Here is a 17767-nt window from a genome sequence, read left to right as displayed (position 1 = left end):
GTCACATTGTCTGAAACCTCGTTTGGTATCGAACGGCTCGGAGAGGTCCTTCCCAATCCTGACGGAGCTTTTGRTATTGCTCAACGTCAMTTTACACAAGATTGCTCCTTTTCATGCTGTCAAAAGCAGTTTTGAAATCGACAAAGAGGTGATGTGTGTCGATCCTTATTTCACAGGTCTTTTTTAAGGTTTGAGGCATGGTTAACGTCTGGTCCGTTGTTGATTTTCCAGGTCTAAAGCCACACTGATAAGGTTCAATCAGTTCGTTGACGCTGGGCTTTAACCTTTCACACAATACGCTCGATAGAACCTTATACGCGATGTTGTGGAGGCTTATCCCACAGAAGTTGGCGCTGATTGTGGGGTCTCCCTTTTTGTGGATTGGGCAGAGCACACTTAAATTCCAATTGTCGGGCATGCTTTCGTCCGACGATATTCTACAAWGAAGCTGATGYATGCTTCTTATCATTTGAATAGCCCGGTCGGCATTGCGTCGGCCTCCGGCGCTTTGTGGTTCTTCAGATGGATAATTGCTATTCGAAGTTCTTTATGGTCGGGCAATGGACGGTCCGTTCCATAGTCATCGATTGGATAATCGTGTATACCATCTCTTGATGTTGAGCTTTCTCTGTCAYTCAACAGATTGGAGAAGTGTTCTCTCCATAATTTCAGTAATCTATGGGCATCAGTCACTATATTTTTGACTATAACATTACATATTCTGTTTTATTTATTTGTGAAAACCTCAAACACTATTTATAAAATAACTAGTMTTTTATTGAGCACACCGATAACTCCTCAGCGATTTCAAAGAATATATTTTTCTTTGAGCGAACTTTTGTTAAGCCCCACGTACAATTCTTACGTATTAACAAATTATTGGTATATTTTTGCTGCTGCGCTAATGACGAGTGCCCTGAGGCGTAAAATTGCGCTGGGCAGTGACTAAAATTAAATCACTTTCAGTCAAACTCTCAACAAACATACAATGTACGATATATAGAAAATAATACAAACAAATATTTAAAATCAAGTATATAATATATGTGTACATAGTATACATACATATATTTGACTAAGGGCATTTAAGGGCCTTAGTTTTTCGCCTACTGCTCACACTCCCGCTGCAGCCATACGAGCTTTGGTCACTTTGTTACTGCTCACTGTAGAAACAATTGTGTAACTTTCGACTCAGTCCGTGACCGGCAGCTTAAGAGATAATTCCTACGCCTTTAGTTCTTGAAGCACAGTGTTCTAAAAAACATATTTTTATTTAAATTTTTATATTTTTGTAAACGTATTAGATAAGATTAAAGCATTATAAAACACCAGCATGTGTGCTCTTGAGCAACCGATGTTAGCAAACACACAAACATACGTGACTCACGCACACATCGACGTGTGTGTACAGAGAGTTTGGGCTTAAATTCATGCTGATTAAACAAACGGCAGCCAAGAATTGTTGTTGAAAAAAAAACGAAAACAAATTAGCAGAGATTTGATTTTATTATTGACACAACGGATCACCCGCAACTTTATCAGCGCGCCAAAAACAACAACAAAACGTACAGCATAGCTGCACAGGGAGCACACGGATCCACCTCTTTCGCTTGATCTCCATGCGCTTGTTCATGTTTGTGTGTGCTTAAAGCTGATTTTTTTTTTTTGTTTGTTTGCTGGTGCAAAATGTTAACTCTCAAAACACTGCGACATTGGTGGCAGCATCAGTTGAGTCGKGACGGCCTACGTGATTTTTTCGTTCATGCAAACTACGCGCATTTTCGGCATTTTTTTCAAAAWAAGGTAAACAGGCGTGTAATGTAAAATTATATAATCTATACGATGTTGATACATCTATTCGGTCATATAAAWTTTCGTGTTTGGATATCTGGTGTTTCTTGAAGATGAATAATTGATTGAATTGATAAGCAGTTAGAGCGTCAATTAGGCGCATTGTAAATAGTGTGAGATGAAAAATAGTAATAAAAACAATAAAAGCTAAGCAAAACTAACTAGTAAAAAGCTAACTTAAGCTATAATACCCTTCACAAGTGTATTTCTTATAGCAAATATATTTATATATATAGATTAAACTGCTAACGATCTTTTATGACGATTTTTATCTTGATTTTCATCTGTCACTTCGTATGGCAGCTATATGCTATAGTTATCTGAACAAGTAACAGTAATTCCTGAAGAATTATATGAGTGTATCTTGTCAAATAAAAAAATTATCCTTACAAGGACTTGCTTTCGATCGGTCAGTTTGTATGGCAGCTATATGCTATAGTTATCCTATCCGAACAATTTTTTCGGATACTGCAGCATAATCTTGGATAGTAATTACTGCCGAATTATATGAGGGTATCTTGTCAAATAAAAAAGTTATCCATACAAGGACTTGCTTTTGATCAGTCACTTCGTATGACAGCTATATGCTATAGTTATCCTATCTGAACAATTMTTTCMGRTATTGCAGCATAATCTTGGATAGTAATGACTGCCGAATTTCGTGAAGGTATCTTGTCAAATAAAAAAGTTATCCATACAAGGACTTGCTTTTGATCAGTCACTTCGTATGACAGCTATATGCTATAGTTATCCTATCTGAACAATTTTTTCAGATATCGCAGCATAATCTTGGATAGTAATTACTGCCGAATTTCGTGAAGGTATCTTGGCAAATAAAAAAGTTATCCATACAAGGGCTTGATTTGGATCGGTCACTTCGTATGACAGCTATATGCTATAGTTTTCCTACCTGAACAATTCTTTTCGGTATTGCAGCATAATCTTGGATAGTAATTACTGCCGAATTTCGTGAAGGTATCTTGTCAAATAAAATGTTAACCATACAAGGACTTGCTATTGATCGGTCACTTCGTATGGTAGCTATATGCTATAGTAGTCCAATTTAAACAATTGCTTCAGAGATTTTAGCGTTCTTTTGGAAATTAATCTGTGCCYAATTATGTGATGATATCTCAGTAAATGAAAAAGTTTTCCTTGATTTTCATCGATCAGTTCGTATGATAGCTATAGACTATAGTAGTCCGATTTCGACAATTTCGATTAATGAAGAAAAAGATGTGTCCGCGTATAGACAATATTGCATTTCGATTGGCCAAATTTGACTCAGCTAATCACGTTGTTCACTTATATTTGTATAGACATCAGAATTTCCGTCGTTTCTTTTCGGGTATTACAAACTTCATGCCAACTTTAAACAGGCTATGAGCGTATATCCGTAATTATAATAATTTGATTTGATTTATGACGCACTAAAAATTTCAATATACGTAACTGTAAATTGTTCATAAACATAATTGAGAGAAACAAAAATATATGTGCTTAGGTATATAGTGTATTTATCATAAATATGTATGTACGTCTGGCTTTATTACAAGAGAAGTGCGGGGAATGCTGGCATATAGATTTTAAGCCTGGATGTAAAATAAGCATTGAACATTTTGACTCAGTCGTAAAATTAACATACATAAATATACATATACTATACATTGTGATAAAAAAGTACCCTCAAATTTTAAATAAAACACAAAACAAATTGTAAATTAATTCTCAGCAATATTTATCTTGTTGGCTTCAGAGCAATATCCAGAAACTATATGTAATACATTTATGCGATTTTTGCAGTTATCGAAACACTCTTCATAAGCACTTTATTTGATGGCAGTTATAATTCACTCCATAAATATGAAATTGGATTCAGCTCCTCCGCGAATTTCGTTTATATCTGCGACTTGTTTGAGTGTCAAACTCCTAAGCCCATGTCTCAGCGGGAGTTTTAAAKCTCTCCATGAATGTATACGTATGTATATTCAAGCAGGTCCAAAKAGACCTGTTTACGRTACTCTTTTTGAAATAAATTTAACTTTATAGGGACAAGTTGAGCMAAAACGCGTTTCATACCATAATATCTACCAAAAATCATCTGAACCGACAAGCAAGAAATGTCATGTCATGTCCTTCACTTTTTTAATATATTTTTAATATTTTCATCAGTTAAAAGGGTCGAAGATCGTTCAAAACGAGACTTTAGACGATCTCTTAACTTTGTACCACAGTGGCTTTGTACCACTCTAAAGCTTTTATAAGAACTTTATGAGAGAAAAATATAAAGTGGTGTTGTTACTTTGTAAAAATTATATTTAGCTGACGGAGGCAACACTTCCGTTAATATGCAATTAATATGATAAAAAAAATGCGATTTTATTAAAAGTTTCAAAAAATTACTCATACGCAGCGGCGAATAGGGCAGTGATATTAAAATATTTTATTTATTTCAATTGCTTTACAGGATTTTTTTTATTTTTTCGGCATTCAAAACTTTTATTATAAATTATTATTAGAGATGGTCTTTAGCAAACGCTTTTCGCTTTTCAATATATATTTTTTTTTTTTTTTTTGTAAAGTTAAGGCTTTATTGTCTAAAAGTGTTTTCCCTTATTCCCTCAAAACCACACGAAATGCTTTATGATCCATGTTTTTGTAAACTAACACAAGTTGCTTAACAAACATTCTATATTTTTTTAATACCTAATAGAAGTCATATAGATGGTAATAGTAGAGTAACGGACAAGTCCGTCCTCAGCCGCACTTTTCTTGAAATTAAAAAAAAAGCAAAATTTCCCGCAAATGTCGACAATTCGGCTCAAAATGCGATATTTTCAGTTGAGAATAAGTTTGGGATGCAAACAGAYCTSTACAAATATWTTGTTGGGTTAATGTTGACACAAATGTCCAAGATCGATATAARACGATTTATTCGATTTAATCGACCAGTGCTTGACCCTAGAGACATCTATTGGAAAACGGCGGAAGCAAAGTTGTAGACCTATATTTTTTCATAAATAATAATTATCTGCTTAGTACTAAGCKTTAACGAAGGTCTTGTGGGTATAAAATTAAGTTTATAACTAATTAGATTGATATTAGATATTAGGCAACATGCTAGGTTGATTGTGCTTTGTCAAGCAATAACCTAATATTAGATTTTTGTTGAAGAAATGTYGTCTTCTGTGAATTACATATATAGATTGCAATGAACTCATCTTAACCTAAAACCATAAAGCAATTATAGAGATAAGATCAATCAGTTATATGTCTAAAGCAAACATGTCTGAGAAACATTTATGACGGGAAAGTGCAATAATAAGGTATTCAAAACAAATTATAAATGAATGTGTAAACACTACGCATAAATTATAGATAATAGAAATAACAAATTGTATCTACTCGGCATCTCGTTTAGGAGATTATGTTGGACCAGACCCCTAAATAAAGCTTAACTTCTATTTCATTTATTCTGAGAGTAAGGAAAGAAAAATCCGCTTTAATTTGTTAAGGTTTTATTATCTATAGWGTATAAAACTGCGTTAACCTCTCAATACCTAAAGCCACCTGATATTTGTTCATCTCAAAAAAATACAAATACAAAAATTTTTTGCTTACACTTTCATTGCTTTATTATGAGTACACTTTAGCATTTTTATATCAAACTTCAACACTGGCAATTAGTAACAAGTACAACGGTGTTGCTACTTAACTTTTTAAGGCAGTTTTGTAAATTACTTTTCGTCTTGTCGACACAATAAACATCAGAAATGATAACTAAAAATAATAASTAATCATAAAATTCTATAAAATACAACAACAACTACACATATGTTATCGATATCATATGATGATATCTCAACACCCAACAACAAGGTATACATACGTCTAGTCAATATTGCCTTGATTGGTAAAAGCGATGCTAAGTACAGTACTGACTCGACATACATACATATATACATACATATATGGTACATAATCAGAACGCCAAGCAACATAAAGGATATCTAGGTTTGATTAAAAGAATAATAAAAAGAAAACACACGATATCGCCATTTGGTCAAGGTTATTAACATATTTACATTTTATAGGATGTGGCCATAAATTGGAAATAAAGATTTATATACCAAACGATAAATACGCGAAATTCAAGGTGAAAATTTCGTAGTTTAGACGGAAAAGGCAAAAAGATGGGCTAAATAAATAGTTAATTTTCTAAAAATMATTTATTAAATTTTACTTTATAAGCAAAATGGTCTACGGCCATAATGCAATATCCGGACAAAGTATTCAGATCGGAGCACTATATCATATAACTGCCACTCAAGCTGAAATAGCGGAGTCAAGCTTTTGTATGTCACCTTCTGTATTTTTGAAGGCTATTCGTTGTTATCGAAGTCTTCTTTTAAAAGATATCTCCCAGAAAGTTCRAAATTCATTGTACCGAAATGAAAGCATAAAATTTGATGCAGAGCTTGAAACTAAKAGTTCTATAATCTTTTTAAGGAAAACCTTTGCTTAAGCGCTTCTATATTTCTATTTTCTTCAGTTTGTTAGATTTTGCAAAAAATATATTCAAAACCCAAACTAAGTCTAACTTCATTGAGAATTTTTTGTTTGTTTATCCTAAATTGAATTAAATAAGGAAAGACACCATAAAGCTCACAAAGCACTAAGCTAAGTAACAAAAATAATTTTCGACAGTTGTCACGCAGATCGAAGTATATAGYTACATACCATATATGCTGTGCAAAAGTACCAAGCAATTTGGCAAACGTATGGTAAATATACTACATTTGCTTATCATTTTTTTATCTAAACTCCGTTAACCTTTTTGATTTTTTTTCTTTTGCGAAATAAAATCACTAGCCTTACATTCTAATGCGTAGCGAAGATTTGTTTAAATATCAGCCTGATTTCAGTCTGCACTTACATATCAAAAAATACTCTCTAACCATCGGGAACAAATCGGCATTAGGGAAAGTGAATAGCAAAATGTCAGAGGAAGAAGTGAAGAAAGTGAGTAAGGAAACTTAAAAGAACAATCTTTTTTTTTTAAATTGATTTAATAAGACAAAATACCGGTAAAAAGAAAAGGGTATTTGGGTCCGATACTTAGTAAAGAATAAATCATAAGAATTAAACGTTTTTCTGATGTGACATTGAGCAGTCTAAGGACGTGATAGAAATATTAACATATTTTTGGTTCGTTGTTGAACGGAATTACAAAAATTCCAGCCTATTAATATATAACAAGTACCACACTACGGAGTTATTATAACAGCATTTTTGACATCTGTCATTAACCATCACCTTTCACCTTTCATAATACAGGACTTCTGTGCAATAAATTTTTCGGGAAGTTATCAAGGAGTAGTACGCAATATTGGCCCMAAATACCTTTCGATCAAATTCAAGTCGGACTGAATCGAAAAARTTTTTTTTTCGTATATTGTTATATTTTTTGATATTCATCTGAAGTTTGATCTTTATATGTCAATCACTGTGTTTTAATAGTTGTTTGCTTACGACGCGAAAAGTTTGTTACGAAGATTTACTCTGCATAACAAAATTCACCTTTTTTTTGGAATCTTGTGTTTCCAAGGGAATCATGGCCACTACATTGTAAAAAATGTTGCAAAACTGTTTTAGAGAATGTTCTTAATCACAAACACAAGTATTTAAGTGCCAAAAGTACTCTTGTTGAAGGACGTGAGGTCATCAAAAACATGCTACAAGCGAGTCTTCCCTCCACCTCTATATATTAATGACGATAACTTCGAAACGGTTCAAGAAAGAGAGATAGCAGAGGATCTCAATAACTCTTATGAATCGATTCATCACATTTTGATTAATGATTTGGGTATGAAGCATGGCGAAAAAGTCTTTTCGTATTTTGTTRATAGATGTCGTTGCAGTCGTATATCTCCAGTGTACCAGTGTATCGATTGTATCATACCACAAAGTGTTGGAAAAGTGAGATTTTAAGCTTAAAAAATTAAACTCGGGGAAGTTGAAAAAAAGTTACAGTGAAGAAACAAAGAGAAGAATGCCACGCAAGCCAMCACTGAAATTTGTGAAGTAGAAAAAGTCGAAGAAATTATGGAAAATATTAGCCAGGACTGCCACTTAAGCAGCAATGACTTCGCTAAAAATTAAAAAAAAAACTGCCTACCAAAAGATTTTCGATGTTTGGGTCAAGGTCCAGGCGTGGTGAAGCTCAACATATGGTCGCAAAGCCAAGTTTGACGCCTCGAAAAGTTATGCTGAGTATTTGGTGGGATGGAAAAGGAGTTATCCACTATGAATTGCTCCAKCCTGACCAAACGATTGATTCTACATTTTACTATCAACAAAATAGACCAGAACTGATCAACAGGAAGGGCTTCGGATTACCATTTGTTTCTGTCAGTGCAGAAATCTTAATGAGATAAATTATTTGTCGGAGTTTTTCGCCCAGAAACTACAAAAGTTTCACACTGATGGGGTAATGTCTCTAGCAGATAAATGGCAAAATGGGATCGACCAAAATGGTACATACATATTTGGTTCATTAAAGCTCATTATAAATATAAAAAAACTAAGTTGAAGTTTGATTAGAAATACGAAAGGTCTTTTTCGACTATAGATATTTCAAACTATATAAATATGTAGCGAATGGAGCTGCTGAAGGCTCGGAAGGATATCCCAGCCGATGCTTAAAACAAGTGCATAGAAAATTGGTTCAAGAGTTGACATACGCAGAAGCCTATATGAAGGCAATAATAAAGATTCATATTAAAGTATTTGTAAACGTCTGTGTAATATCCTAATATTGATAGAAAAGTCAAGTCAAGTCATATAAAAACACAAATCGAGACATCTTTACCCAAATACTAGTAAAACCACATTCAATTCGTAATCCAATTATAGAAAAAACTTCACAATCGGCCGAAGGTAGTAGTTTTATAACAAATCATATCAAATCCACACTTTAAAGGTTTTCTTCTTCGAAGATAATGATATTTRGCTTTGCAAAAAAGTAACGAATAGTTAAAGGTTCTTCCAAGTCCTAAAATTCCATTTATATCCGATAGTTTGGCCTTTAATTACTCTTACTATGAGAGCTACAGCCAAAGATTACTTAATTATTAACATTCTTTGGAATAAGGATTGACAACAGTTTAATATTTTCAGATTTTTCCTTTAAAATATGCTAACAAATTACTATAAATTATACACCTTCTTTAATTTTCACCAGGTTGCACCCGATGAAGAGAAGGAAATGACTTACCACAAAAAACCAACCTCGAAGGTGCCATGGTACTTAGCGCCAGCTTTTCTGATATTCTGGCTTGTGCTCATATTCGCTGTCGTTATACCAGTTTTCTTGTCGCTACCCACTGGACTTACCATTACAAATGAAAAGTCCAATCCCAACAGCTTTATAGCAGAACGTGCTGAACATATACTTATCAAATTCGATAGAATCGGACCGAAAGTGGTGGGAAGTCATGCAAATGAAAACGACACAGTAGAATTACTACTGGAACAATTGGAAGCTATAAGAGATGTTATGCACACTGATCTCTTCGAAATGGAMATAGATGTGCAAGTCGTTTCGGGTGCATATATACACTGGACTATGGTGAATATGTATCAGGGTGTACAAAATGTTGTTGTACGTTTCAGGACGAAAGCAAGCACGAGCGAATCATATCTACTGATTAATAGTCATTTCGATTCAAAACCCGGCAGTCCAGGTAAGTGTATAAGACAGTGCAAAAAGAGAGCGAGGAATTGATTGCAGGTTATAGAAACCCTTTCTAAATACATCAATAAATTGACAGGTACCGGTGATGATGGTGCTATGGTTGTCATAATGCTCGAGACATTACGCGTAATCGCCACTACACGTACACCTTTTCACCATCCCATCATATTTCTATTTAATGGTGCCGAAGAGAATCCTCTGCAGGCTTCACATGGCTTCATAACGCAACACAAGTGGGCCAAGAATTGCAAGTAAGTTGAAGATTGAAGAATTACGAAAGATTGCGTATTAATTTATGGAATTTCCCAGGGCTCTTATTAATTTGGATTCAGCGGGTAGCGGCAATCGTGAGGTTCTCTTTCAATCCGGTCCAAATCATCCGTGGTTGATGGATGTAAGTCRCTATAGAAACTATTACATTGATAACGATTTGTAGGCGCTATAAAGAATCGAAAAAAATTATACACAAAACTAGCTCTAACCTTGAACTTATGACGCAMATCTCAAAGTTTCTTCCTTAAGATAAGTGAGTATGTATATATTTGCCTAGTCGGTACTCGGCGCAATAGATCGATAAACAATGTTATGATTTTATTTGAACTTCTTCACGAAAAACTCTGTCATCTTGGAGTTTGTATATCCAACTATCTSTCCACGCCGATAAGACTGGGGCAGAACACTTACCGCAAAAAATCTCAACACAAATAGTTCCGCTAAAATACATCGGTTCGCATAMATACAGTTATAACAACTGTTATACGGATATGAGTCGGCGAGTTTGCGTGGGGTTAGCACAGCTTTTATCTTTCATCAACGCCGTAATTATTGCTGAGCATTGTTTGTACAATCAAGTACACAATTCGTATTCCCGAGAGCATCTAAGCGATTTTGCATTTTAATGGCACACTTACTTCATAAATTAATTGAGCACTTTATGGTCTTCGCAAACGATAAAGAAGTACGCACCGCCTACAACTTTTGACAAAAGCCGTTATAATAGTATTTATGATTAGATAAGCACACATTATAATCATACATACACATTTATATCGGCTTAATTGCCCATACTTAATATAATGAGCGTGTAATATACTATAAACAGTTAACAGATTTTTATCGGAATGTAAGACCTGGCGTTAACGTGTATGTAGAGATGTATTACTTTCTAACATATATTYCATACTTCCAGTGAAAAGCTGAATCAGATGAAATCTTTCTAAAACTCTTCTTTAAGTTTTACAAGAGCTTTTAAAGATTTAAATACCATATACAAGGTTGAGCTTTACACATCTAATTAAATGAATGTTAACAACTCATGACAGACAGTTAATGTGCGATGAGTACCGAAGGAAACGGATCCAAGAAATGTATGAGCTCTACGACAACATGAATATAATAAAGCACGTTCTAATTCCTCGAATGAGCTGATTAGGGTATGCTCCTTCAATTCCAAACCTGTGGTTGGACAACGGGAGGATCAAATACATAGAACTAACTTTGAAAGCATGCATATTCTAAGAACTTTTAAAGAATGAGRTGCCATAAAAAAGTTTTCCAAGGTTAGGCTTCAGAAGAATATAAGCTGAAAGCTGGACAAAGTAATCTGAGTCTGAAAGAGACTTAAATACCACATAAAAGCTTTTCAAAGAATAGCTTTACAAATATATTTGAACTTTGCAAAGGCGTTCAGCTAAAAGCTAACTAAAATAAGAAAAATAATATGAAATTTGATTTAACATTMGAATTAGTGGGAAATTTTGTTTTTAAAGAACTTTGAACAATTTTAAATAATTCCAGGGGCATATTTTAATTAATTTACTCTTCCACAGATTTACCGTAAAAGTGTTAAGCGCTCATTCGCGTCCACATTCGCCGAGGAAATATTCCAATCCGGTTTAATACCTTCGGATACGGATTTCAGAAACTTTYGCGATTTCGGTAAAGTACCAGGTAAGTGCAGCCAAGCATAAGGAAAAGCATTGATGCAAATCTTAGGGATTTTTTTATGCGAAYTCAAACAGGACTCGACATGGCACACTCATATAATGGTTATGTGTATCATACGAAATTTGATGGCATCAGCGTTATACCACGTGGAACACTGCAGACTACAGGCAATAACATACTGGGCTTGGTGCGTACTTTCACCAATAGCTCAATATTAAAAGATCCATCTGTAAGTAAAGATAAATGATAAAATCAACGAAACAAACATGTATATATTATTTGATTTTCCTTACCATACTCAGCGCCACGCCGAGGGTCACATGGTTTTCTACGACTTCTTCGGTTATTTCGTTGTCTCCTATACCGAATCTACTGGAAGAATTCTCAATACMTGCGTCTCTGTGAGCGCTGTACTAGTCATAGGCATTTCTATGTACCTGATGGCAGCTGATTCTTTCGTTTCCATCGGCTAYACTCTGCGTCTATTCTCACTTATATTCGTACTACATTTGATTGGTTGGATTTTGGCCATCGCATTGCCGCTACTTATGGCGACGATTTTCGATAGCGCTGATCGTTCGATGACATGGTTCACCAGCAAGTGGCTTGTTTTTGGCCTATACATCTGTCCTATGCTCATGGGCTTGAGTGCGCCCACACTGCTATATTTGAGCATAAGTCGTAATGTGAGTGAAGAAATTTTTTAATTAATTCTATAATTCATTTTCCTCTTTCCTACTTTCCTAAAGGATAAAGTATCACAACCGTATCGCCTGCAAATGGTCGATCATGCGCACACATTGATCTTGTCTATACTTTGTATTCTTCTAACTTATTCGAGCATACGCAGTTCGTACTTCCTAATGATTCCACTACTTTTCCATGCCATATCCTTGGTCATAAACATGGTGACAACGCTGCATAAACAAGGTAACCCGGTTGATTAACAATTTCTATGTATACTTTACATATTCCTCCTCGTATATATCTCGCATACAGCCTATTACTGGTCAATCTTCGTCATGTTATGCCAAATTATACCCTTCCTCTACTTCACCTATCTGTTTTATGCACTGACGTGCTCTATAATGCCAATGATGGGTCGATTTGGTAGCTCAAGTAATCCGGATTTATATATTGCAATCATTTCTGTTTTGGGAACTATGTTATCTATGGGCTATTTGGTGAGTTTCTACAGTTTTTATTGTCCTTTATTCTATATTTTTATTAAATTTTTCTATTTAATGTATTTCAGATTCCGCTACTCAATATTTTCAATCGTCCGAAGTTGGTTTTCCTTATTCTGCCGGCTGTTACACTTGTTATTGCCTTGATTGCAATTACACAGATCGGATTTCCMTATCGGCCAGCAACCAACGTGCAGCGAGTCAATTTGCAAGTAAGATCACATAAACACATATAACCACCTAACCCCGGTGTGGATCAATATCTGATTTTATTTTTAATTCAGGAAGTGCGACGTGTGTTCTATGAATACGATGGCACGGTTAGTCGCAACGAGTCKGGTTATCTGTTTGATTTCCAAGACAGACGGAAAGAACTTCCTTTCGCACGTAAGTAGATATATAAAAATTTAATTATACCTTTTTTAACACCTAGAACGAAACGTTGGAGACCAAGGTAAGGCCATGCTGATCCCTGTGATCCCCGAATAAGGGATCTCAAATTTGAGATTCGATAAATGGTAAACCAATACAAGCGGACGAAATGGATAGAGCACTTGAAGTCCTGTAACCTCTCCAACGGTGTGAATTAGCTTTGAACTACTGTCAAGGCTTTGTCAATTCCGAAAAGACTTGATGACCAAGTTGAAATTCCAAAACCAAACGATGTGTTATTCGACAGCTGCGCACTACTTACTTTCACTGATGGGGAGGTTCAGAGTGTCATCAATGGAGCGAAATCATCCAAATCCATTGGCCTTATCGAATCACCATACTGATGCTAAAGCATCTAAGCTCGACAGGAGTAAGCTGCCTCACCAAGGTCCTCAAGCTGTCACTGACCACTCTTCAAATAGACCCCACCCTTCGAGAGAATAATTCTCGTAGCGTTGAACTTGTCAAAAGCCTTCTTCAGTCCGTCACACAACTCTACTGCAGGACATCGAAAAAACTGTGCTCCCTCCAGGACTAAAGAGATGGATCATGAACTAAATCCACAGCGATTATAYTTACAAACTGGACGAAGGAGTACAGACTTGACCTTAATATTGCAGATGGCGTCAAGAGTTCGACTGTCAATAATCTTAAAATGTTAGGTGTGACTTTTGACAGTGTATACTCCTACACCCCTCATACCGCAACTATCGCCAAAACACAGAGCCGCAACAAAATCCTCAAGTSGCAAGCCGGCAGCACATGGGGAAAGGACAAAGAAACGTTGTGGACAACTTACAAGWCAATCGGCCGTACAAGACTACGCCGCCCCAATATGATCGCCTGAATGCTGCGGAACGCAGACGAAGAAACTCCATTCTTGTCAAAATACTGCTTTACGGACTAGGACAGGATGCCTTCTATAAGGAGCATAATGCACTCCTCTCCAAATAGTTCCTGCAGGGATGCTTTACCAGAAGTCATCCTTGAAATTACATGCTTGATGCGGTACCGCCAGACAATACGGCGATCAGACTTCGAATTTCATAGTGGAGTCATCAACACCTTCACCAACTTCCTTTCAGTGAAAGGAGAAATGAGAGTGACCCTTGCGCAGCTTCCTTCTGGATACTGTAGCAGGTTAARCTCCTACTTATTCAGAATAGAGAAATGAGTCTCCGCATGAAACTGGCCACCTCTTTTCATGCCCCACTAACCAAACTCTTCTGACACCCCTCTCCCTATATGCTGTAGCATATATTAAAATAAGGAATATTTTGTACTTTTGAAGGCTATTATCGGCTTCGGTATAGYCAAAGATTTTTCCCCTTTATAAAAATTTATTTTTCTATATTAATTGTATAGTACTCCCTAAATACATAATATGTATTTCTTTATACTCTTACTCAGCCTACGTTGATCTGGAAGATCTGTATAACATTAGCGACGAATGTGATAAATATATGATGTGTGGCATGCCCATATTCAATCATCGCACAACGAAATCGCGTCGACAAGCCAGTTTTCTACCACGTGAAGTGCCCCTTCAATTGCCCGGGGTTCCCCAACTAACACTTCTTAGAAAAACYATCAACACTACTACAGAGACTGTACGTTTCGAGTTCGAACTTAAAGGGCCATCGCATATGAGCATTTTTGTGCAACCCCTTGAAAAGGTAACGGTGAGTGATTGGTCATTCTTGGCCGATATGCTGCTACGCGAGCCACCTTTCCACGTATACTTCTCATATGGCAAAATTAGTACACCGCTCAAATTTTACATTGATTTGAAGGTAAGCGCATTTTATTTTATAAAAAATATAAACATTAATGACATTTTTCATATTACAGACGGAGAACAGTGAATTTGAGGAACCGCTAATGCAGTTAGGCATTTCCGGACATTATATTAACTTTGAGCACGAACGCGATGCAGAAACAAAGAAGTTCCTTGCGACATTTCCACCTTATTCATATATTATGGAATGGCCGAGTTCTTATGAACGTTATATGTTTTAAATAAATGTAAAATTATGTGTTTTGAAATGAAACGAAAGTTGAATTTATCAATAAATTTTTTTTCAATGTAACGTTGCTTGATAAACCACAYTTTTTTGTTTCTATTTCGGTGTACAGAAAAGATGGTTTTAAAACTCGTGAGCACGCCACGTATATCTGACCGTGTGAAAAACATAGCATTTCCAAACTTGGCAAACCAAATTGTGTCCTGTTGATCGTCACATCAAATGCAATTTTCACTGGAAGCGGAATACGTTTGAACTGAAATGGCAAATCATTGGAACTCAAAGGAAGTCGCAGCATCAAGCATTCTGTCCACTTGTATTCGATAGGTGCGTCAAAAATCGGTCGGATTCCATTACACAGTTTCGGTGCATGAAGATTGCGAAATCGACAATAGCCGTTATAATACTGGTTATTATTAGATACGCACACTCCTACTTACATACATTCATACATACATATTTAAATCATACTGACTCGTAGTTGATACTGGTATTGGCCGTTAGATGTCCATCGGCTAATTGCCCATATGATTTAATGATACAAATACTTAATCCAATGCGTGTGTAATGTACCATAAACCGGTTAACAGCTTTTTATCGGACTGKGAGACCTGCCGTTTCTTTCATTAGCGGCGTTTTTAACAAGGCTCGCCTTCTCACTTTAGCTCGCCTTCAAASAGATGTTCTTTGTCTAYCCAGAGGGTRYTTGATCTAAGACCSGAMGTGTAATAGAATCGTTTCTGGCCACTCCCAAGTGAATGGTACTCAGAGAACTTTCCTCACTTGCACGAACTTCTACACAAGACTCCATCCTCCAGAACAATAATATTTCGAGCTGCAGAGCTTAATCGAGCAGGTATAATATTCTATAAAAGTGTACAGATGCTGGCGTATGCCGATGATATCGACATCACAGTCCCCGACAACTGCGCCGTTAGTTCTGTTTTCTCCAGAACAGATAAGAAAGCGAAGCAAGTGGGCCTGGTAGTAAACGAGGGCAAGACGAAATATCTTCTGTAATCAAACAAACAATCGTCGCACTCGCGACTTGGCTCCCACATCGAAGACGTAGATGAATTCRCCTAACTTGGAATCAGTGTTAACAACAACGTCAGTCTTGAAATCCAASACAGAAAACTCTTTCCAACAGGTACTTCGGACTGAGTAGTCAATTGGTAAGTAAAGTCCTGAATAGTCAATTGAAAAGTAAAGTCCTCTCTCGACGAACAAAGGCCAAACTCTACAAGTCACTCATAAACCGCGTCCAGATATATGATGCAGGGACATAGACGATAACAACATCTTATGAGACGGCGTTACGAATACTCGAAAGAAAATTCGAGAGATCCGGAAAGGCCTCTTCAAGACGTTCGATACCAGAACACGTTTTAATCAAAGTGTAATGTACTGCTGGAAAATGTGCTAAGCACCGCTTGTTGATAAATCACTGTGAAGGACGATGCTACTGAGGCACTCAGCCGACATTGACATCGTAAGCTTCCACCGCCTACGCTGCCTTTTCCAGACTAGAAAAGTTTGGTCTTGTGGTGAATTTGAAAAAGTGTAGGACTTTGCTTGTCTCGGGAACAGCATAAATAGATCAAGCGTTGAATAACTCTTGCCAATAGGAGCTACTTTCGAATCAGCAGGACAGCAGCAGTTTCTTCTCGCGACGAACAAAACTTACACTCTATGAGCCACTTAATTCTTAAAAATTATACTCTATAGGTCACGTATCATTACCGCCTTCTACACAAAAACATGAACGATGTCTTTAGAGCTGTCCGCGTGAGTTACAATTATCGAAGTAAATGAAACCACGAAATGTATCAACTCTAAGGCGACATGAATATAGTAARGCTCGTACTCATCCAAAGAATGAGCTGGTTAGGCTATGTCGTGCGCATCCGTCTTTTTGAATTCCAAACCAATGGATGGACAACGGGGGACCATTCTAGCAACACCTCGCAAAAGATAGACTGGCTACTACGAAAATTTTTGTGTGTTCGCTCAGACCGACCAACGTGTAGTGCCAAAGAAGAAAAACATAGTTAATATGAAATTAAGTTCTACTAAGACTGAATATCGTGGATACTCCATATTTTAATGATTGTTACATAAGAGCTTTTAAAAATTGAGATATTAAAAGCTATACATGGTTAGGCTTCAGAAGTGTATTAAGCGGAAAGTTTACCAAAGGAGCCTGAGCTTTCAAAGACTTTTTCACTTTTATATGGTCCAAGAAAGAGCTTTACAAATGAGTTTGAACTTTGCAAGGGTAATCAGCTAAAAGCTAACTAAAATCAAATAAGATAATTAAAATGAAATTTTAAATTTTTTTTAGATYTTAAAGAACTTTGAACAATTTTAAATAGTTCAAGGGACATATTTTAATTAACTTACTCTTCCACAGATTTACCATAAAAGTGTTAAGCGCTCATTCGCGTCCACATTCGCCGAGGAAATATTCCAATCCGTTTTAATACCTTCGGATACGGATTTCAGAAACTTTCGCGATTTCGATAAAGTACCAGGTAAGTGCAGCCAAGCATAATGAAAAAGCATTGATA

General features: G+C 36.1%; 1 protein-coding gene across 2 annotated transcripts; it reads left to right on the top strand.

Annotated features, from left to right (window-relative positions):
- Positions 1-1730: 1730 nt before the first annotated feature.
- On the top strand, positions 1731-15256 carry LOC108969428 (endoplasmic reticulum metallopeptidase 1-like). 2 transcript variants are annotated; one of them, XM_018934142.1, is made up of 13 exons: positions 1731-1803; positions 9095-9596; positions 9684-9858; positions 9917-10001; positions 11437-11557; positions 11629-11783; positions 11857-12240; positions 12304-12484; positions 12554-12738; positions 12810-12953; positions 13026-13128; positions 14584-14966; positions 15025-15256. In XM_018934142.1, exons 2-13 carry the CDS (start codon positions 9119-9121, stop codon positions 15190-15192), a joined length of 2562 nt encoding a protein of 853 aa, XP_018789687.1. In that variant the 5' UTR covers positions 1731-1803; positions 9095-9118; the 3' UTR covers positions 15193-15256. The 2 variants fall into 2 exon arrangements, with proteins under 2 accessions (XP_018789687.1, XP_018789679.1); XM_018934134.1 differs by lacking the exon at positions 1731-1803 and adding an exon at positions 6850-6873.
- Positions 15257-17767: the final 2511 nt, after the last annotated feature.

This window comes from Bactrocera latifrons, unplaced genomic scaffold (assembly GCF_001853355.1).
Source record: "Bactrocera latifrons isolate USDA-ARS-PBARC rearing strain unplaced genomic scaffold, ASM185335v1 scaffold_105, whole genome shotgun sequence".
In the NCBI taxonomy this organism is placed as follows: domain Eukaryota; kingdom Metazoa; phylum Arthropoda; class Insecta; order Diptera; family Tephritidae; genus Bactrocera; species Bactrocera latifrons.
Note: the sequence above shows the minus strand (reverse complement) of the source record. Positions and strands in the feature narration are given on the sequence as shown.